This window comes from Bos mutus, chromosome 28 (assembly GCF_027580195.1).
Source record: "Bos mutus isolate GX-2022 chromosome 28, NWIPB_WYAK_1.1, whole genome shotgun sequence".
NCBI classification, from domain to species: Eukaryota; Metazoa; Chordata; class Mammalia; order Artiodactyla; family Bovidae; genus Bos; species Bos mutus.
In genome coordinates, this window is record NC_091644.1 from 7,842,309 (window position 1) to 7,866,550 (window position 24,242).

A 24,242-nucleotide genomic window follows, 5' to 3' on the forward strand; every position below is an offset into this window, starting at 1 on the left:
GTGTGTGATTTTGGGGGCGGGTGGGGGGGGAGCTCTAAAGCCAAGTAGGGGCAGGAGTCTCTCTTGGGGACCACAGTCCTCTTTTTACAGGGAAGTCCCAGGAGGTGAATGCCATGTTGTGTCACATGGCTGGAGAAGAGTGCCCTGGGATTTGAACCCGAGCCAGCCAGGCTCCTCAGAGTCTCAGGCCAGCGCACACTGCAGGCTGTGGCTCCAGGCTGAGCACAGGTTCTTAATGTGTCATGTGTGGCTCAGGGACAAGGGCTCACAGGGCTCACCTACAGCTCTGTAAGGTGGGGCTCTGTTCTTCGTACCCCAGGGTCGCCTCAGGGGCCCTCTCTGAGCATCTCCAGAACCTTCTCTGGATCAGCTTAGCTGCCCAGGGCTATCTCCACACAGCCTCAAGCCAGTTGGTCCTACATCGTCTTCTGCAGTACAAGCTGTGACAGACAAGGCACCTGGGCCAAACCCTGACCTCAGGCCACGCACAGTGGGAAAGCTGGTGTGAGTGTGTAACGAGGCCTCAGACACCAGCACAGACCCTGCTGGTGAGGCCCTAGACACATCCAGCCTGTACTCTCTCCTAGGTGGTCTCCTTACTACTAACTTACCTGCTACACTGCTCGGGGAGGCAGTGGGGTGGCTCTTCTTCCAGGGCTGCTAAAATGCCCTCAGGGTAAGACCTGTTTCCTCCCCCAGCTAACCCCTCCATCATCCCTGGCTGCAGCTCACACTCCTCTCCAGCCCACACTGCCTTCCCGCAGTCCCCTCAGGCCAACCAGCTCTGTCCCTGCTCACGGTTCCTGCAGAGTGGCTCCTGGAAGCCAAGCTTCTACTTCATGCACTGACCAACTCAAACAAGTGCAGCTGCTGGGCATGAGCTGAGCGGTGGCTGGCAAGATTGGATCCCTGACCTGACCGAGGTGACAGTGTAGCAGGGAGCAAGATACCAAACAGGCATGGAAACAGCACTGGGAGAGAGCATCTCTGGGGTCCTGGGGTTGGAGGGGGCGGGGGTTGGCACATATCTCACACAACAGAGGCAGTACGAGACTGGACAGGAGACTGGACAGGAACTTGGTGGATATTCTTGGAGTTGGGGAGCAGGAGCCCTGGGATGGGCCACATGATGGGCTAGGGAGGCCCAGTGACCACATAAATGCTTGTCAGTCCTGGCAACAGCAGGAAGCTGCTGAAGGATTTTAGTCAGGCAGAGGTATAATCAAATTGCTCTCAGGAAAACTCCTCTTCCAGGAAGCCTTCCTGGATACTCTAGCTTGGTTCAAGGTCTCCTCTCTGTTCCCTTCCTGCTCCTTCATCTCAGCACTTAACACACTGCAACTGCCCTCTCCATGGACTGTCAGCTCCTTCAGGTTGGGGCCTGAAATCATGTACTTTTTGTGTGCTGGCAGAGTCAGGTGAAAATCACTATTTGGTTAACATAACAGATAGCCCTGATGTCCATGTGTTCCAGTCCCTTGGTATAGCCCATGGGTCCAGTTCTAGGTCCTTCACCTCAAAACCTGGACATCAACTCCTTGATGACATGGTCCAAAGATTTGCACAGGTCTCTGAGGTGGGTGCAGTCAGGTTCCAGGCAAAAACTCCCCCAGCTGCTCATCTGCTTCATTCAGACAACAGGGAGAGCGCAAGCCCAGTTCATCTTACTGAGAACCATTAGCCGCTTATTTAATGGAATCAAATTTAATAAAAGGAGCAGTTCAAGCAATTCTGGTGGATAAATGAGGGTCTGGGTGTGACAGAGATGCTTACATGACTTTACAGAGGAAGCGTGCATGCTTTAATTTGAGAGCAAGTGAAGAAGTCTGCTGATCAGTGTGTTAGCCAGGTCAGCAACAGCTCTGAGCCTCTCGGCTGTGGCTCCCACCCAGGGTGCAAGGAACAGGGGAATACTCCTCTGGACAGACACTCTGCTGAGGTCGCTCCTCCTGCCTTCACCTCACAGGGCCCTTCCCTTCAGGAATCTCTAGGGTCAGGGACGTGTGTCTGAGAGACTGGAAACAAAAGAGTAGAGAAGATCATCAAAACAAAACCCTGGTTCTTTGAAAAGATCGATCAAACTGACAAACCTCTAGCAAGACTGACAAAGGAAAAAAGAGAGAATATACCAATTACCAAGAGCAGAAATGAAACAGAGTCATATAGATCTTTCAGACCTCAGAAGGTTAATAAGAGAATACCATGAAACACTCTACACGTAAAATCCTGATGACTTGGATAAAATGAACCAAATCCTCAAAAAGTACAAATATCACAACTCAACCAAATGAAATAGGATGAATAGCCTTGTACCTATTAAGGAAAGTAAATTCATAATCTACAAATTCCCAGAAATATGCAAGACCAATTTCATGAGAGAATTCCAGCAAATGTTTGAAGAAAATATTCACATCAATTCTGCACAGTTCCGTCCAGAAATGGAAAGGAAACACTTCCTAATTGATTTTATGAAGCCAGCATTACTATGACATTAAAACCAGACAAAATTAAATATAAAAAAAAAAAAAGAAAACTTCAAATCAGTATCCCTCATGAATATAGATTCAAAATATTATCAAATAGAATTCAACAAGATAAAAGAATTAGGGGAAGGTGCCAAGATGGCGGAGGAGTAGGACGGGGAAAACACTTTCTCCCCCACAAATTCATCAAAAGAGCATTTAAACGTCGAGTAAATTCCACAAAACAACTTCTGAATGCTGGCAGAGGACATCAGGCACCCAGAAAAGCAGTCCAACTCCTCGAAAGGAGGTAGGAAAAAATATTAAAGACAATAAAAGAGACAAAAGAGGGAGGGACGGAGTTCCGTCCCGGGAAGGGAGTCTTAAAAAGAGAGAAGTTTCCAAACACCAGGAACCCTTCTCACTACCGAATCCGTGCCGAGCTTTGGAAGCACAGAGGACAACATAACAGGGAGAAAAAATAAATAAACAATTAAAACTCGCAGATTGCGAGCCCTACGGTAACTCCTCCAGCGGAGAAGCAGCGCAGACGCCTGCACACGCCATTAGCAAGCGGGGGGCTGGGCAGGGGGGCCTTGGCGCGTGGGCTGCATCGCTTAGAGTAAGGATCTGGCCTGAATACCCTGAGCACTATCTGAGCGAAATAATCTGGGCTAGCAAACCAGACTGCGGGATATCTACCACGCGAAAAGCCAGCCCCAACCTAAGACACTGCCAGGCCCGCACACGGAACAAAGGACTGAACAGAGGTAGCCGGCTGCAGACCTTCCCCCTCCGGTGACAGGCAGCCAGAGCCGGAAGGGGGCAATCGCAGCCCCAGAGAGACATTATCTATAAAACTGGCTTCTTTGCTAACTAAAACTTATTGGGGGTCTGGACGGTCAACATCTGCCTGAGAAGGTGCGCCGGTTTTACACCCAGATAACCAAGTGGCGGGGAGGCGATAAGTCGCAGCATTGGTGCTCGCCAAACACCTCATCACCTGAGCTGCTCGGACCTGGGAAGAGCACAAAACGCAGCCCCAACTGAGTCTGCGCCTCTGAGGACTACCTGAGTGCCTGAACCTGAGCGGCTTGGACCTGGGAGGTGCATGCAACCCAGGGCCAGCCTCGGATTGTTCCCGGCGGAACAACCTAGAGCCTGAGCAGTGTGGGCAGGGAGGCTACACGCGCCGTGAGCGGGGCAGACCCAGTGTGGCTGAGGCACTGCGAGCGCACGCCAGTGTCATTTGTTTGCAGCATCCCTCCCTCCTCCCCATAGCGTGACTGAACAAAGAGAAGAAATACAGCTCCACCCACCAGAACACCGACACAAGCTTCCCTAACCAGGAAACCTTGACAAGCCACCTCTACATACCCACACACAGCGAGGAAACGCCACAATAAAGAGAACTCCACAAACTGCCAGAATACAGAAAGGACTCCCAAACTCAGCAATTTAAACAAGATGAAGAGACAGAGGAATACCCAGCAGATAAAGGAACAGGATAAATGCCCACCAAACCAAAAAAAAGAGGAAGAGATAGGAATCTACCTGATAAAGAATTCCAAATAATGATAGTGAAATTGATCCAAAATCTTGAAATTAAAATGGAATCACAGATAAATAGCCTGGAGACAAGGATTGAGAAGATGCAAGAAAGGTTTAACAAGGACCTAGAAGAAATAAAAAGAGTCAATATATAATGAATAATGCAATAAATGAAATTAAAAACACTCTGGAGCCAACAAATAGTAGAATAACAGAGGCAGAAGATAGGATTAGTGAATTAGAAGATAGAATGGTAGAAATAAATGAATCAGAGAGGATAAAAGAAAAAGCGAATTAAAAGAAACGAGGACAATCTCAGAGACCTCCAGGACAATATTAAACGTTACAACATTGAATCATAGGGGTTCCAGAAGAAGAAGACAAAAAGAAAGACCATGAGAAAATACTTGAGGAGATAATAGTTGAAAACTTCCTAAAATGGGAAGGAAATAATCACCCAAGTCCAAGAAACCCAGAGAGTCCCAAACAGGATAAACCCAAGGAGAAACACCCCAAGACACATATTAATCAAATTAACAAAGATCAAACACAAAGAACAAATATTAAAAGCAGCAAGGGAAAAACAACAAATAACACACAAGGGAATTCCCATAAGGATAACAGCTGATCTTTCAATAGAAACTCTTCAAGCCAGGAGGGAATGGCAAGACATACTTAAAATGATGAAAGAAAATAACCTACAGCCCAGATTATTGTACCCAGCAAGGATCTCATTCAAGTATGAAGGAGAAATCAAAAGCTTTTCAGACAAGCAAAAGCTGAGAGAATTCTGCACCACCAAACCAGCTCTCCAACAAATACTAAAGGATATTCTCTAGACAGGAAACACAAAAATGGTGTATAAACTCGAACCCAAAATAATAAAGTAAATGGCAACAGGATCATACTTATTAGTAATTACCTTAAACGTAAATGGGTTGAATACCCCAACCAAAAGACAAAGACTGGCTGAATGGATACAAAAACAAGACCCTTACATATGTTGTCTACAAGAGACCCACCTCAAAACAGGGGACACATACAGACTGAAAGTGAAGGGCTGGAAAAAGATTTTCCATGCAAATTGGGACCAAAAGAAAGCAGGAGTGACAATACTAAGTATCAGATAAATTAGACTTTAAAACAAAGGCTGTGAAAAGAGACAAAGAAGGTCACTACATAATGATCAAAGGATCAATCCAAGAAGAAGATATAACAATTATAAATATATATCCACCCAACATGGGAGCACACATAGTATGTAAGACAAATCCTAACAAGTATGAAAGGAGAAATTAACAATAACACAGTAATAGTGGGAGACTTTAATACCCCACTCACACCTATGGATAGATCAACTAAACAGAAAATTAATTAAAAAAAAAAAAAAATGTATCTATAAAGCTCACTAAAGCAAAGCACAGTAAAATGAGGTATGGCAATAAAAGCGTTAAATTTATCAAATAAAAAATAAATAAATAAAGTGCTGAAAAAAAAAAAAAAAAAAAGATCATATCCCAACACGTATGCCACCATCTGCTGTTAAGAGAATCTACATTTGCTGTGCTTTCCACTTTTCATATACATTATATCAAAAAAAAAAAATAGATAAAAGATTTATACATCATGAACATATGGAGTCTATTTAGAGATGCAAGACTGGTTCGATATTCAAAAATCTATCAATGTAATCCACCATAATTACAAGCTAGTGAACAAAAAATTGCCTGACTATATAAAGTGATGCAGGAAAAGCATTTGACAAAATTCTACATCCATTCATGATAAAAACTCTCAGAAACTAAGAAGAGAGGAAAATTCCCTCAACTTGATAAAGAATATCTACCCCAATCCCTACAGCTAATATTATATTGAATACTTAATGGTGAAACACGAGATATTTCTCCATTAAGATAGAGAATATGCCTGTTAACATACTACTAGAAGTCCCTGCCAATCTAATAAAGCAAGAAAAGGAAATATAAGGCATACTTTTCAGAAAAAAATTAACTGTCCCTGCAGATGATATTCTGGAGAAGGAAATGGCAATGGTCTATGTAGGAAGATCTAAAAATTAAATCCTAGAACTAATAAGTCAATTCAGCAAGGGGGCAGGAGAAAAGATGGACATGCGCAAATCAATTATACTTCTATATACTAACAGCTACACATAGAAAGAGGAAATTTAAATACCGTACAATTTATAATCACTCACAAAAACACTCAGGTGCAAGTCTGGTAATATATATACAATGTTTAATATGTTAAACATTCCATAATGCTGAGAGAAAGTTAAAAGCACCCTAAATAATCAGTAATACATACTGACTTCATGAAAAACTCAACATAATAAAGATGCCAGACTCCTCAAATTGATCTATAGATTTAATGTAATTTCTATCAAAATTCCAGAAAGATTTTGGTTGATATAGATAAGATTATTCTGATATTTACATAGAAAGGTGAAGGAACTATACTTGCTAAAAATTTTTTTGAAAAGGAAGAGTAAAGTAGGAATGATCACACTCCCATTCTGGAAGGTGTACACTTACTGCGTGGCACTGGCGGAGCAACAGACACATACATCAGCGGAAAAGAGAAGATAGCACAGAAATATTTCACACAAGGACGACCAACAGATTCTTGAGGAGCAAGCAAAATCAATTCAATAGAGGGACAACCTTTATGTTAACCAATGGTGCTGGAGCAACTGGGTATCCAAAAGAGGGAGAGAGGGAGGCAGGGAGGGAGGGGAAAGAAAGAAGAGCAGAGAAGAAAGACAGAAAGGAAGAAAAAGAAAAAATTACCTTGACTTAAATTCTCAAACGAATTCAAAATGGATCATAGATTTAAACATAAAATATAAAACTATATAACTTTTAAAAGAAAATGTAAGATAAAATTTTTGAGATTTAGAGCTTGGTGAAAACTCAGCTATCAAAATCATGATACATTAAGGAAAAAAACCAGTAAATTAGGCAGTTACAATTAACTAGCTTTGTTTTATAAAAGACCCTGTGACGAGGATGAAGAGACAAGCTGAGAGAAAGTACTTGCAGATCACATATTTGACAAAGAACTCCAACCCCAAATATACTAAGAACTCTTAAGATTCTACAGTTAAAAAAAAAAAAGCAGTCAAATTAGAAAATGGATAAAAATCACAAAGAGAATTCTTACCGTATCAGGAAATTTCTCCTTGCCTTCCTGGGGTCTCAGCCCCTTCCTTTACCCTCTGCTGACTTGAGAAAGACTCTAGCTCATGTTTTCTTTTGTTATATTTATGATCATTTGTTACATAGTCAAAGAGAACTAATACAGCAGGAAGTCTTTCTCACTGGAATGCACACACCACGTGATTCTGAAGCATTGTCTTGGCAAGAATCTGAAACAGGGGAAAAGCTGTCAGGAAAGATTTTTACAAAGATCTCAGGGAGTAAGAGCCAAGGCATAAAGTGATGACTTTGACTTGTAAGATAAAAACGAATTTAATTCTCTACCCCGGCCTTTGCCATCTTTTCATTATAAATTAAGGGGGGAGAATAGCTTCTGCTCTCTTCAATAACTCTGCCTCCTCCAGTGAAGAATGTTTTAGGCACTGGAACATAATTAAAGTGATATTGTATTTCTTTTATTATCATGATTATAATAATACATAGATTTCAGCAGGTACTTTCCAACAGAATTAAAACGAAGACAGATGGCTGACATTTGGATGGGAGTTAGAGTCTACAGGAATATTTTATACAGCAGCTTTCTAGAAAGGAAGGTGCAAACCTCTAATAAAATGCCTAGAAATTTCACTGGATATTTTCAATAGCTCTTCTTAGGGCAATATTTTAACAAAATTTTAAAATATTGATTGTTTGGTAGTTAAGTGGCAAATTTTATTTAGAATTGTGACAACTATTATCCAAAACCTGGTTGTAAGTCTTTTATCATTATGTCAAAAGTACATCAGCCTCTCTCAGGAAGCTGTCCTACACTTCCCAATGTGAAACTCTAAGGACACAAGATTAGTTACAGAGTTTTCTGATGGGGAATGGATCCCTGGAATCTGATCATTGGGATATCAGACAAATTCCCAATTGAGGCATGTTCTATGAAAAAAAGGGGACAGAAACCCTCAAACATCAGTATCATAAATGGTGAACAAAATTTGTGGACATGTTCCAGATTAAAGAAGGTTAAAGAGACGTGGCGACCAAACACACCACCAGATCCTCGCCACTGACTTCTTGCCTGAGACACAGCAAAAGCTGCAAAGATCACTGTGAGGTCCCCTGAAATATTGGACTATGATAGATTACATGAAAAATTTTGTCAGTGCTAACTTTCCTGAATTGATAACCGTCCTGTGACTGTAGTTCTGTGAGAGATTGTGCATGCTCAGTTGCTCAGTGTGTGTGTCTGACTCTCTGCGACCCCATGGACTATTGTAGCCCACGAGGCTCCTCTGTCTATGGAATTTTTCAGGCAAGTATATAAGAGTGAGTTGCCATTTCATACTCCAGGGGATCTTCCTGACCCAGAGATTGAACCCTCATCTCCTTCATCTCCTGCATTGGCAGGAGGATTCTTTACCACTGAACCATATTTTCAGTTTTAAAAAATACACATTAATGTATTTAGGGTTTTTTTAAAGTGATGTATACAAGTTAATCTCAAGTGGCTCAGGAAAAAAATGCATCTCTTTCTGTACATATATATGTATATGTATAAATATATCTACTATATGTAATAGATATTTTCTGTTTCATAAAAACATAGCTATTATCTACATAAAGATCACTAGAGATTATAAATGCAGATCTACACATAACCACGTTTGCTTCATCATGCGTTCTCCCTACCTACAGAGAGAAAGAGAGAGGGCGTCTGGTAAAGCAAGCGAGGTAATTTGTTAAAGAAATCAGCAAATCGTACAACTCTTTTTGTACTAGTCTTATTCCTGCAACTCTTCTTAGGTTTGATATTATTTTTTAAATAAAAAATTGAAAGGATAGTTTGAAAAGTCTTGTTGGTTTTTGCCTGATGATCCATTTTCTATTCTTGACTGATGGGCCAAAAACATAGTCTTTGGGCATCGAAACACTCCCGCGTGAACCCCAGCGTCCTCGCTTCCCTTGCCCTCTGGTAAACTAGCAATCATGCTCTATTTCTCAGTTTCCTCATCTGCGAAGTGGGTGTAATGATGCTGCTCATGAAGAGCTCAGACACGTATTAGATGAGGACAGAAGTATTGAAAAGTAGGAGAAAAAAGAAAGATGATTAAATAGATGATAGGGCAATTAATATTCCATGAAGAAAAAAACTAAAATTAGCCCTTACACAAAAAGAAATTCCAGATAAATTAAAGACCTAATCATGAAACATTCAACCACTTTTAAAGTTTAAAAAAAAGGTTTCTTAGGCGAGACAGAAAAACAAAACATACAAAAAGGAAAAGACATAAATTTGACTGTATCACATCTAGAGACTTCCGCAAAGAATACCACAAGTATAAAAGAAAAGCAGTAATACAAGAAAAGCAATAATAAGAGAGAATATTTGCAATGCATGGCATAAACAAAAACTTAATATCCAGAAAAAAATTACATAAAAAACCAGTAACCAAGTAAAACTAGCAAGAAGAGAAAAAGAAACCTGTCTGATAAGTACATAGAAAATGGTTCTTCACACTAGCAATCAGAAACGTATAACCTAAACCCTTGTAGGTAATATTTCACAACTCTGGCAAAAAAAATTTAGAAATGTGACAATATCAAGTTTTATTGAATCAGTAGAAGGATAGATAATCCAGACCTCGCTGGTGGAGAGCAACTCCGGTAAGAGGAGAATCACGCATAGAAATGACAGGAAGTCCTTTCCAGGCGTGCCTCCTCAGGGCACACTGCTCACAGGTCCTAGGAGACAGGACCCAGAAGGCTCACCGCACCGACAGCTGTCATGAGAAACATTAGCAACAACCTGAATTGGGTCAGTACTGGAGCGGACAACGAAATTACTGTGTGGTGTTTCAACAGACTCATAGAGATAGTTGAGGTGAAGACACCTGATTCACAGGCTCAGCATGGGTAGATGACACAGATGTTAACCATGCGGTGAGGGCACTCAGGTCAACATTTTAACACCTAAAATACAACACAGGAAGGAAGCACAGTCAAAGCAGGCGCGCTGCTTCCTCTGGCAAGAGGGAGGCAGACGAGACAGGAAGGGCGACAAAGGGCTCAACGGCATCTCTGACGCCCTGCTTCTCTGATGGATGTGTTCATTTACCCATCTCCTTTCAAACACGGATATCTTAAAAAAATTTCTTTCTTTGCAATGTGTTAATTTAGGGTGTTGTGTCCATGAATGTTTGTCACCTTGATCTAAGTTTTAAGAATAGTTTCAAAATATTTGAGGACTGGTTTTTCAAAAGCTCTCCAACTACTCCATGTGTGGGAAACAGTGGATCTGGTCTCTCTTCCCTGGCCCCAGGCAAGCCCAGATGGCACCGAGGTGGCAAGGTGGAGATGCCACTCTGCCTCGCTGTGTCCCTAACAGCCTTCTCGTCCACAGTTCTCACATATACCCTGGATGACCAGCCCAGTCACCTGCCTTCACAAGCCATCTGTTCATGGGTTACACTAGATAATCCTTAGGCCACTTTCACCAGTCTATAAAGGGAAAGTGCAGTTTGTCTTATAATTTTCAATAGGTGGGTAGTTATTTTTCTCTTCATAGAAATGTACTTATTGGAATGAAGAATATATATAAACATTATGAAATTTTCCAACACAGAAACTGAAAGATGACATATAATCCTATTTCCTAAAAAGAGTTGAAGGATACTTTTAACCACTTGCTATATTTCCTTCCTGTCAATTTTTGGAAAGGTAAGAAAACATGTGCAAAATATGACGACATAACTAGAACTCTGTAACTATGACTTTGTCTCTTCTCTTCTACCCAGATCAGTTCTGAGAAAGGTAAGTCTTTCATTAAAACTTACGGGATTCATCGAAAATTTTAGAGCATAATTGATTTAGCCGGATTCCGACTGGTAATCATTAGTTTCTGGTTTTCGCTGTGATCAGCCATGCTGAATAGCATCCTGCTAAATATTTTAGGGAGCTTTTACCCTATTAGGTTATTAGGATGAGCTCCTGGAAGTGGAATTTTGGGGTAGAAGGCTGTGAACAGCTTACATTTTGCTGCTGCTGCTAAGTCGCTTCAGTCGTATCTGATTCTGTGCAACCCCATAGACGACAGCCCATCAGGCTCCCCCGTCCCTGGGATTCTCCAGGCAAGAACACTGGAGTGGGTTGCCATTTCCTTCTCCAATGCATGAAACTGAAAAGTGAAAGTGAAGTCGCTCAGTTGTGTCCCACTCTTAGCGACCCCATGGACTGCAGGCTCCTCCATTCATTTGCTACAAATTACCAAATTGTGATTACAGAATCTGGTACTCAATAACGAATGGTCCCCTCACCTTAGATACTGGCTACATGCTTTAAATATGATAACAGATTGAATTCTCTCAACCTGTGGGGTCGGTACTATCTTCATCCCCAAGTTACAGATTAGAAACCTGAGCAGAGTGAGGAGGAATATCCTACGCATGCTCTCTGGGCTCGTAAAGAGCAGAGCAAGGATTCACATGCAGAGCGTTTAGAGCTGGACGCACAAGGCTAACCACTGCTCTCTCTACAAGTGGTGTTTGAAAGCCCTAAATTGTTGTGATGCTTTGGCCAAGTATCACAATGCAAACCTCATCCATAAAACTCAGATAATAGGGGGCCGAATTTCAGAGTTGTCACGGGGACAGAATGAGCTAATGTAAAGTATTGAGCAGGATATATATGACTATGCAGCTTATCAGATGCACTCCAAAATGTTTGACATTATTATTTCTTCTGTTACTTGTGAGTGTGAGCATTTTAAAAGTTTATTTCTATTTGTCATTCTTCGGTGAATTGCCTGTTCGTATGATTTGCACCTTTTTTTCAAGAGGCTCCTTAAATTTAACTTTTTCCTCCCAGGCTTGCGTATCTACATAAGTCAAAAGCAGAAACAAGGGTGAAAACTTGCACTGCCTTCTGTCACTTTAGCCAGGCACACCTCGCACGGTCTGCCCTGCACACCCTTAGTCCTGGCTGCCTGGCTTTCACCATCCTTTCACTACCACCACCACTTGTTTCTCGTGCCATTCCCATGTGTAAACCGGCAGAGGCCGAGGCTGCCATCTGTCTGACGTGCTCACTCCTGGAGGCCAAGGACTTTATTCTCTCCTGGGCTCAGTGCAGGCTTTAGACAAAGTCCTGCCCATGAGAATGATTTTGCCCGTGTCCAGGATATAGGCTGTTACTCGAGAGACAGAACGTTAAATCGAGACAGATTGCTTGCCTCTGAGTCTTGACTCAGTGCAAGTTTTGGCAAAGAGCTTCTTTGGGTAGATGACAGACATCCATTGCCTTTTTAAGAAATAACAGTTGACGTTAAAGAGGATTTTGCAAAAAGTCTCAAGACTCTTACCTTTTCTGTTATCTATGCACTTTTCTAACCATCACCCTGTCTTGATCACTATCTCTTTTGGGTTTTTCCTGTCTGTTTCTCTGGCCTGATTTTTCTCCCTCTATATCATCTCCCTCTTTTTCTATTAGTCTCTGCCTCTCTCCCTTCTTTCCTCTTTTGATCACAGGATTAAAACCGACTTTAGAAAACAAATACCTCTGAGTAAATAAGAGCATGCTTTATTGCATAATAAGACAGATTCACCATTAACAATAGAAAAGCATCTACATATCTATATTTTCCCATTTTACATAATTATTTTCATTTGACTTAATTAAATTTAACTTAATTTTCACACAATCCTAGAAGGTAAACATTATTATTCTCCCTTTTATTGGTTCAGAAACTGAGACTCTAAGGAGCTCTGTTTTGTCAGCAATGGAGCCACAGTTTAAAGCTAGATTTGTCTAGGTCCCAACCCCACTCCAGTACTCTTGCCTGGAAAATCCCATGGACTGAGGAGCCTGGTGGGCTGCAGTCCATGGGGTCGCTAAGAGTCGGACACGACTGAGCGACTTCACTTTCACTTTTCACTTTCATGCATTGGAGAAGGAAATGGCAACCCACTCCAGTGTTCTTGCCTGGAGAATCCCAGGGACGGGGGAGCCTGGTGGGCTGCCATCTATGGGGTTGCACAGAGTCGGACACGACTGAAGCGACTTAGCAGCAGCAGCCCCAAAGCTTTTTCTGCCACAGGAAACTTCTTGTCCTCTGCACTCCCAGAAGCATTTGTCAGCTGCAGCTGGAGTGAAACAGACCAAAAGCTTTTCTCACTGTCCCATCAAAGTGAGAAAAGCCATCTGTCCAAAGGGACACATGCGTTCTTGAGGGACTGAGCCCCAGTGGGCTAGCAAGCCCCAGTTTCTGACTCACTGAAGCGCCCCTGCCCCAGCCAAGAAAGGGGAACGTGAGCCCCCTTTCCACACACCACTTACCAAGGAGGAGGAGGACTGTCAGCATTCTGACCACAGAGCTCATGTTGGCGTTCTGCTCAGGGCTTCTTAAAGGGCAGAAAGGGGGGCTATGTGACCTAAAGCTCTGGGGAACGGGAGCCCAGTCCCACGTGACAGACGGGGAAGGAAGCTGCCGCCACAGCCCAGCACTGCTCAGTGCCTCTCAGCCCTGCCATCCCAGCAAGTGCAGGCAGCCAAAGGGAGCTGGTCCGCAATGAGGGCATCTAGGGTAAGGGGTGGGGGGGCACCGGGGACCAGTACTGATCATTACCCAGTATTATCTCCTATGATATTCCCCACACAAGTGTGACTGCGTGCAGATTCTTCCCCAGAGACCCCAGCTGGTAAGTCTCAGAGAGGGATGTGGGCAAAGCTGGCCTGCCTGGAGGTACAACTCCTGCAGTAACCCCAGCCCCCCAGCCTGAGGCAAGGACAGAAAGTACCCCCAAGCCCACAGCGTGGCCAGTCACTGTTTTAGGACCACAGACTCCTTTAGGTTCCAGAGGCCTGTGGATTTCTTCCCAGAATAACATTTTTAAGTGCCCCAAATAAGGCACTTAGGGATCCTTTCCCAGGTGGCGCTAGTGGTAAAGAACCTGCCTGCCAATGCAGGAGACAAAAGAGACGCGGGTTCAATCCTTGGGTCAGAGAGATCCCCTGGAGAAGAAAATGGCAACCCACTCCAGGATTCTTGCCTGGAGAATCCCATGGACAGAGGAACCCGGCGGGCTATAGTCCATGGGATCACAAAGAGTCAGATAGGACTGAGTGATTTAGCACATACGCGCGCGCGCGAGCGCGCACACACACACACACACACAAGGATTCTAAAAGAAACCAGTTACTTTGAAACACAAGTATCCAAATACCTAGAAAACAGACTTGTGATGCAGAAATGCATGTGCTTCTTACCCACACAGTAAATAACAAGGCGTAGCATCAAGTGAAATGACTACCACGATCCTGATGCCGTGATATTAAGAGATGTCTCTAACAACTGAAATATGGATGGACATATTCACTGCTCCTACTAGTAATAAAAGCACCTATGTGGCAACGGCACTGTGGCTTACTGGCTGCACGTGCATTAGCAGGAAATGCTAAGTTTCCATCAGAGCTTAGAGGACAGAGATGGGATTTTTTCCCATGCAAGTTCACAGATCCAGGTCAAGCGTCCAACCTCGGAAGACCCTTGGTTGTTGACACAGACGCAGCCCGCAAATTTGGGGTCACGTGTTTCCATACTCCTCCCTGACACATTCTTAACTACCAAGGCACCAACTCCAGTGTGCAACACATGTCACTCGCAAAAACATAAATCAACTTCATGACAGTTGTAGAGCTCCATTTAAATGAGCGGGCAGAAACTGAACACTTTTTTCCTTGGGATCCCTCAGCCAAATCCCTAATGCAGCTAATTCAGTGAGCACTTGCACTTTTAGAATGCGAGCTTATTTGACCCCCATCCCAGCCCTCTGAGTCAGGTGTTAGCACTGGCCTTCCTTTGATGGAGGAGGGAACGTCATCACTGAGGTGTGTGGTACCCCGGGTCCACTCAGCTGGGTGTTGAGCCCAAGCCTTTGGCTGGCAGTCTGTGCCTCTCACACCACACTGTGCCATCCATGGGTGGGCACCACCCACTGCCAAGATCCATCTGTCCAGCCAGAGGCCATCAGGTTGCACTGGCAGCCGCTGACACCCACTGACAGGACCCCTTCAGAACAGCCGTGCTCGCTCCTCTGAGCCTCCACATGAATGGAGTAGAATGTTTCTGGGGAATGTAGTTTTCTGCATTTTGGTGCCTTTAAGTTTCATCCTTTTACCCAGATACACTTTATTTCACTTTAAACACTTTGGCTCAGTCTTCACTTGCACCAGGAAACATAGTCTGTCTTGCTTCTCCTGAAACAAGTGGACTTTTAAAATCTTTATCCCACTTAATGGAGACATTTGTAGAAGAGATATTTCAGTTTCCCCTAAGCGAACTGAAAGAAAATACCCGTGCAGACACAATGAGCTATGGACAATGGCTGTGGGCTGCAGAAAACACACCAGGGGAGCTTCAGGTGGGCCCAAGGTTTCAGATACACAAAGAGGTCCCAAGCTGATGTGACATCAGACTTTGCAATTTTTGGCAACCTGGCATGCTGCGATTCATGGGGTCGCAAAGAGTCGGACACGATTGAGCAACTGAACTGAACTGAATTTTAAAATGTCTTCACACACAATGTGCGTGCTCAGCCGCTTCAGTCGTCTGTGACTCTGTTACCCATGGACTGTGGCCCTCCAGGCACCTCTGTCTATGGGATTTTCCTGTGAAGGATACTGGCGTGGGTAGTCATTCTCTTCTCCAGGGGATTTTCCTGACCCAGGGATGGAACCCGTGTCTCCTGCATCTCCTACACTGTAGGTGAATTCTTTACTGCTGAGCCACTGGGGAAGCCCTCACGTGTGGCAAGTCAAACCGCACAGCAGTGTGTAACTTCTGCTCTAGAATACCTCTCGTGATCTCTTCCAGGGCTCAAGCATTCATATTTAAACCCACAAAGGGAAGTTTCTGCAGCAGCAGCTTCTTTTTCACCCAGCCACAACCTCCTAAGAGCAGAAAATGCAGCATCTGCTACCCACCTGAGTAGAAGAGTGGAAAATACAGAATCTCAAAATGGTCCCAAAAGCTGGAATCTGAAAAGACAGCCTGACATCATCTAGCCAGTGGACCTGGGAGTGATTGGAGTCTCAGTGTGGTCTGGTGCTATCCCGGCCAGAATGGGCTGCCCCACCCCATGAGCCTACAATAAATGCCCAGCTCTTAACCTGAGGCTGCTCTTTCACAGGTGTTGGGACGCCTCCCACTAGACCGGGAGCCTGTGAGGTCAGGGGCCAGAGCGCTGAGCCCCACACCTGACACAGCAGAGGGTCTCAAGAGCTTTTATTGAGTAAAGGAGTCACTTTACTTTGCTCACACAGATTGAGCCAGCCCAGCCTCCAGCCTAGAGCACAGCTGTGGACCTCACCTGCAGTAGGGAGGTAACCTGCTCTGCCAGCAAACAGAGAAAGAGCTCTGCAGCTCTGATATTCTCAGCCTCTGTCCCTGCTCCAGTGTGGTCCCCTCATGCCCAGGAAGCGTCTGTCCTCTCCCAGCAGCTTAGCGCCAGCCACAGTGCATGCGACTCACACGCGCGTCTACAGCATTAGTCAAGCTGCTGCTGCTGCTTGGTTATTTCTGATTCTCTGCCGCCCCACAGACTGTAGCCGCCAGGCTCCTCTGTCCATGGGATTCTCCAGGCAATAATACTGGAGCAGGTTACCATTTCCTACTCCAGAGTGTCTTCCCAACCCAGAGATGGAACCTGCGTCTCTTGCATCTCCTGCATTGGCAGGCAGATTCTTCACCACTAGTCGGGAGAAACCGTCAAATCCGCCAAGACTGTGGGAGGCTTTGTAAAAAACTAAGTATAGGGGAGATTTTTAATCACATATTGATGTACCACACTTAAATAGAAGGCTGGTCCAAAAAAACAGAAAATTGTCTTTTCAACCATACATACAATATTTACAAAAAAAATCTGAACCAGGGAGCCATTCTCAAAAATTTCAAAGGAATAGGTGCCAAACAGCCTATCTTTCTTACCATGGCGCACCTGAATTAGGTAACAGTGGCCAAAAATACACTTACGTCTCCGTGTTTAGAAATTTAAAAATGCATTTCTAAGTAACTGATAAGTCAAAGAATAAGTTACAATGAAAATTAAAAACAGCTAGAACTGAATAATAATGAAAACATCTTGTATCAGATTTGTGGACCGCAAGTAAAATAAGAATTAAAAGGAAATGAGTAGATGTAAATGCTTAGAAAAGAACTTAAAAGGGCACAAGTTACATGAATAAGTCTGGTTATCCAATGCATAGTTCTGTACTTAAAATTTGTTTAGAGGGTAAATCTTAATTGTTCTCGATACACATGCCCACACACACTGAGGGGACAGATATGTTCATTGCTTGGCTGTTATTTCACAATGTATACATACATCGGAACACCAAGTTGTACACTTTAAATGTATCACGTTTTTTATTTGTTGATTAATACTTTAATGAGGATGGGTGAAAATATTGGGTAATGCTTAAGTTAAGCTGAGAATGTGAAAAAAATGTGATATAACATTTTTGAAGACAATTTTTATTCTCTGGTGAAGTTGAAGATTTACCATGTGATTCAACAATTCTACTCCTGAAGATATAACCAGATATACTCTTACACCTGTACATTCAGAGACATAGAAAAGAATATTCACAGAGCCTAATTTGTGATAGCAAAAAATATCTTGAAAGAACTACAAAATCCATCAACAGGAGAGTGGGTAAATAATTCATGATGAATTTTACAATTGAATATCATATAACTATTAATAAATTGGAATGCTGGAAAAATTTGAGGGCAAGAGGAGAAGGGGTGACAGAAGATGAGGTGGTTGGAGGCATCACTGACTCAAGGGACTTGAGTTTGAGCACACTCGGGCAGAGAGTGGTGGACAGAGAAGCCCGGCGCGCTGCAGTTCACGGGGTCGCCAAGAGTCGGACACGACGGAGCCACTGAACAACAAGTGAAAAACGAAGTACGGTGACAGAGACGCCTCGGATAAAACTCCAGAACATGATGTGTGAGAAAGCAGAGTGCAGAAGAGGACAGCGGAGCGATTCCACTTTCAGGAAGTACAGAAGCAAGCGAAACTAAGCAATGAAGAAGCCAGAGAACACACGCATTTTTCACTGAATAATATTTCTAAAAATCATTAAAATTATAAACAAAAAGTTCGGGAGATGAGGTATCAGGGGAGGAGTATGAAGGTGAGCGGCAGAGGCAACATTCTAGCTCTTTAATTTCTAATCAGCTGCATGGGTTATCATGCTTCACTAGTAGGAAGGCCATATGCTGAGTTTTGCCAGGTAAGTCCTGGTTTATGTCCATTATCTTTGTGTAGCTATAATAGCATCCCTTCCACTCCCCAAAGTTTGACAAGGACCAAAAGATTTGAATCATAATTATATAGTCTACTTATTCATAATTCACAGATGTTAAAGAAAATTTTTTTATTTATTAGATTGCATAATTGAAATAAATGTAGATACTGGCACAGTTGTCTGATAAGTTTTAAATTGTTCCAACCATTCTAGTCATAAGCATCTACAGCTTTAAAAGTTTACACAAGTTTCGACCCGTTGATCCCACTGTAAGAAACAAAGTTTACAGCAAGGATTGAACACGTGTACAAGGATGCATATGCAGCTTCCCCAGTGGCTCAGCAGTAAAGAGTCTGCCTGCAATGAAAGAGACACGGGTTCGATCCCTGGGTTGGCAAGATCCCCTGGAGAAGGAAATGGCAACCCATTCCTCTATTCTTGCTGGGAAATCCTGTGGACAGTGGAGCCTAGCAGGCTACAGTCCATAGGGTCACAAGAGTCAGGCACGACTTAGTGACTAAACCACCACCACCACCCACGAGGATGTATATATAAAAATGCTCACCATACAATTAATGAAAATTAAAAATAAGAACATGACAAGTAGAAAATAGAAGCCAACCTAAACTGGCTCGTGTCTTTGATGAAATAGTAAGAGGACAGGAGGGTCTATTCCAGTAACTGTGTGCCTTCACCGTCATCATCTTGCTTGAGTTTCATGAGTAAATTGGTGTAGATACCTGCTGCCAGGGAAAGAAAGGTAAAGGTTGTAGGCAAGCACGGTCAGTACTGCAGCCCTCTGGTTCAAAACCTTTTACAATTAAACAGTGGTTCAGCTCAATAACAAAAAAACCAAACAACCCAATCAAAAAACGGGCAACACAGACGTTTCTCCAAAGAAGACATACAGATGGCTAATAAACACACGCAAAAAATGCTCAACACTGCTTATTATTCAGTTCAGTTCACTTCAGTCACTCAGTCATGGCCGACTCTTTGTGACCCCATGAATTGCAGCACTCCAGGCCTCCCTGTCCATCACCAACTCCTGGAGTTCACCCAAACTCATGTCCTTACTTAGTCGGTAATGCCATCCAGCTATCTCATCCTGTGTTGTCCCCTTCTCCTTCTGCCCCCAATCCCTCCCAGCATCAGAGTCTTTTCCAACGAGTTAACTCTTCTCATGAGGTGGCCAAAGTATTGGAGTTTCAGCTTTAGCATCAGTCCTTCCAAAGAACACCCAGGGTTGATCTCCTTTAGACTGGACTGGCTGGGTCTCCTTGCAGTCCAAGGGACTCTCAAGAGTCTTCTCCAACACCACAGTTCAAAAGCATCAATTATTCAGCACTCAGCTTTTTTCACAGTCCAACTCTCACATCCATACATGACTACTGGAAAAACCATAGCCTTGACTAGATGGACCTTTGTTGGCAAAGTAATTTCTCTGCTTTTGGATATGCTGTCTAGGTTGGTCATAACTTTCCTTCCAAGGAATAAGCATCTTTTAATTTCATGGCTGCAGTCACCATCTGCAGTGATTTTGGAGCTCCCAAAAATAAAGTCTGACACTGTTTCCACTGTTTCCCCATCTATTTCCCATGAAGTGATGGGACCGGATGCCATGATCTTCGTTTTCTGAATGTTGAGCTTTAAGCCAACTTTTTCACTCTCCTCTTTCACTTTCATCAAGAGGCTTTTTAGTTTTTCTTCACTTTCTGCCATAAGGGTGGTGTCATCTGCATATCTGAGGTGATTGATATTTCTCCTGGCAATCTTGATTCCAGCTTGTGCTTCTTCCAGCCCAGCGTTTCTCATGATGTACTCTGCATATAAGTTAAATCAGCAGGGTGACAATACACAGCCTTGACGTACTCCTTTTCCTATTTGGAACCAGTCTGTTGTTCCATGTCCGGTTCTAACTGTTGCTTCCTGACCTGCATACAGATTTCTCAAGAGGCAGGTCAGGTGGTCTGGTATTCCCATCTCTTTCAGAATTTTCCACAATTTATTGTAATCCACACAGTCAAAGGCTTTGGCATAGTCAATAAAGCAGAAATAGATGTTTTTCTGGAACTCTCTTGCTCTTTCCAAGATCCAGTGGATGTTGGCGATTTGATCTCTGGTTCCTCTGCTTAGAGAAATGCAAATCAAAACTACAATGAGGTATCACCTCACACCAGTCAGAATGACCGTCATCAAAAGAATCTACAAACAATGAATGCTGGAGAAGATGTGGAGAAAAGGGAGCTCTCTTGCACTGTTGGTGGGACTGTAAATTGATACAGCCACTGCGGAGAACAATAAATGTGGATATTTCTTTAAAAACTAGGAATAAAACTACCACATGACCCAGCAATCCCAGTACTGGGCATGTACCCTGAGAATACCACAGCTCTAAAAGAAATGTGTGCGCTAATGTTTGTCACAGCACTATTTACAAGAGCAGGGACATGGAAGCAGCCTGGATGTCCATCGACAGAGGGATGGACAAAGCAGCAGCGGTACATGCGCACAATGGCACATCACTCGGCCGTGGAAAGGAGCAGATCTGAGTTAGTTCTAGTAGGTGGAAGAACCTAGTGCCTAGTATACAGAGTGAAGTAAGTCAGAACACTGCAATAAGTAAGGGTATGTGTACCTTTGGGGATGATCCACAGAGAATCTTATATATAAATGTGATCCATAAATCTTACCATACATGTGATGTGGTTTCAATATTATGTTCTGATTATAAAAATTTGGGATCCCTGGTGGTCCAGTGTTTAAGACTCTGTACAAGGACCTGGGTTCAATTCCTGCTCAGGGAACTAAGATCCCAGAAACCATGTGGCACAGCCAAAAAATATATATATATATATACACACACATATGTATATTTATGCCTTAACTTACACATGGCTTAATTTCTTCCCCTATCTCTGCATGGCTGTATACAGTTCTGTTACTGATCCAAGAATAATATTGCAATTCTAAATTTTCTCAAATATGGCCAGGTCATCATAAAAAGGATAAAGTCCATTAAGATACTACTGCAAAATTCATTATTAGAGTAATCAATCTTGAAAAAATGAAACCACCAAAGCCAAAAAGGAATTTTCATTCTCAAATTTTTCCCAGTGCTTCAGGGAAGCTAAGGAGCTGGATATCTACCAGTGAGACTTTGAAGAGGCCGTGGACACCATAACACCCCCTTGCCTCAGGGGCTCCTGGTCAAAGAAACATAGGCACAGCTTGCTAAGAGCGCAGTTCAAAGGGAGTTCCAGGGACAGAGCATCTCTCTCGGGGTGGGCTTTCGATTTTACCCGTGCTCAGCCATCTGCATGCTGTGTGACAATCAGGAAACCATGGGGCATGCAGCGTTTCCCTCCCTGTCAAAAAGAAGAACTTCACTCTCAGCCCGTAGTTTTTAGAAGGTTGCAAAAGTTGGCATTTATCAAATTTGACGACTGGTAAAAACACAGACAACCCAGATGCCTGTTTCTTAACTTCAATCTTGAGTAAAAGAACGTCGGCTATCTGGACATCTTCGGTGATGCAAGAAGCTTAGAGAACACCAGCAAACAGTCTCCCCTTCCACCTTATTTTCTCAGAAGGAATTAAAATCATTCCTGGCTTCTCTGCCTAGGAAGTAAGCCTCGAGTTATCCAGAAATGCTCAATTTGCAGCTAAGATTCTGCCCTGGAATCACAAGAAATTAGCATAAACACCAATTTCGTTGGTGTTAAAAGATGTCATCATATAAATAAATATTTTGAAAATGGAATCTCTCCTTCCTTACACAAACTCAAAGGTCTAACTCCGTGGCTAATGTTCCTGCTAGGATACTGCTCACTGAACAGTATGACTTGAGATGGGGAAAAAGGCAAAGATGTTGGGGGGAGAAACAGTGCTGGGGATGAGCCATGCTTTTTAAAAATTCTTTTAGCTCTACATGTTTTTATAAGCACATTTTCTGTATACATATTATTTAAATATGCAAGTAGGGATAACTATAAGATAAACACTAACATTAAATTTTTTTAAATTCTGCAATATGTTGTCTATTTGTTGTTAAATAAAGATCTATTTTAGAAAGAAATTCATGAAAAGTTGAAAATTAGAAACAAAAAATTTAGCAGACAAATACAAAAAACAAGAGTAGTGATTTTAACATTAAATAAAGCAGAATTTAAGGTGCAAAATCACAGAAGTGAAAAGATGGATATTACACATATGGTAAAAATGATGAAAGAAAGTATAATAATCATGCATGCTGCTGCTGCTGCTAAGTTGCTTCAGTAGCCTACCAGGCTCCTCCATCCATGGGATTTTCCAGGCAAGAGTACTGGAGTGGGGTGCCATTGCCTTCTCCAAATAATCATGCATACGCAGGCACCTAAAAATACAATCTCAAAATATATAAAGGAACAATTGAAAGAATTGCAGAGAGAAATAAGCAAGTATACTTGGAGAATGTCATATATCTATTTTAGAAATTGAGACATCAAATAGACAAAAATAAGCAAGAAGTAAGCAGTCTGAATAAAGTGATTCATGCTTACACATTCACACTCAGAAAGAAAGAGTGCAAATTGTGTAGCATATTTCGTCTTACATCATATTGGCAAGAAATTAATCATGATCAGACTTAAATGCAAAGAGATTGGAAATAAAGTCTTTGATCTATGTGCCCTGTATAAAATTTAGGGATTTATTACTAAGGTAGGAAGGGGGGAAAAAACCTACACGATACAAAGAAGCAACGAAACACTGATTCTTTACAAATGCTGATATAATAGACCTCTAGCAAGACTTATCAAAGGGGAAAGAGAAATAACATAAAAATAAAAAGATACTATAACACGGAGTCACACATGACTGAGCAACTGAACTGAACTGATTACATAACTGAGAGGTTTTAAAAATTTTATAAAGATCTACAAAAGCAAGTTAAAAACCTCAAAGAATGGACAAAAATTGGTAAAAATATAAACTGCCAAAACTAGCATAAGAAAAACATAGACAAATTAAAGGGACCATAGCCATCCAGAAAACTGAGACGTTGATCGAAGACATCCCACCTTTATAAAACCCATGTTTACATGTGATTATGAGTTCTACCAAATTCTACAGGAACAAATAATTCTTATACAAACTTTTACAGAAAAAAAATGGCTAAAATCTGTCCTACTCATTTTAATAAAAGTTCATATTAATGATGCTAAAATCAGATAAGGACAGTGTTAAAACAAATATTCACATATGAATATAGATAAAAGATTTTTATAAAGTATTAACAAATCAACTACTTACTTTTAAAATAAACTAATAAACTGTAATGAAATAGAGTGTATTCAAAGAATTCAAGAATGACTTAAAACCAGAAAAATCTATCATTTTAATTCGTTATATTTATTTTTCTTGTTTTTATTTTCTTTCCAGTGTGTTTTATCTTTTCATATACCTGGTTGTATTATTGAATCCCTGATATTACATATGAACACTAGAGAAACAAAATAATTTTAAGTTTAGGATGATTTTATATTCCTTCAAGTAGATCTGTATATCTTTTGACAGTATCCTATGCTTCACTAGCAAAAATTGCAACACTGAATACCATACCAGAGACTAAAATGAATAAAAGTTGGACTTTACTCCTTTTGAGGAGCAGTTTATTTCTGGTCCACTATTTCTACTAGGAATCAGCCCTTTACCATACAGACCAAAAGCTAGGAGGGTTTCCAAGGGTCCTCTTTCTTAGTAGGTTCTGGTTTTATCC

The 24,242-nt window shown here is 42.2% G+C and overlaps 1 protein-coding gene across 6 annotated transcripts in view; it reads right to left on the reverse strand.

The window, feature by feature from the left end:
* TMEM273 (transmembrane protein 273) overlaps positions 1 to 13,591 on the reverse strand; it is a 34,470-nt gene extending 20,879 nt beyond the window's left edge. For 5 of the 6 annotated variants that reach the window (XR_011462982.1, XR_011462980.1, XM_070364625.1 and 2 more), the window contains exon 1: positions 13,508 to 13,591. Coding sequence is in view for 3 of the 6 variants with exons in the window: in XM_070364625.1 (XP_070220726.1) it covers positions 13,508 to 13,550 (43 nt within the window). In the remaining 3 variants the exon portion in view is untranslated. The remainder of the gene's footprint in view (positions 1 to 13,507) is intronic. The other variant, XR_011462981.1, reaches the window with a different exon arrangement.
* Between the last annotated feature and the right edge of the window lie 10,651 nt (positions 13,592 to 24,242).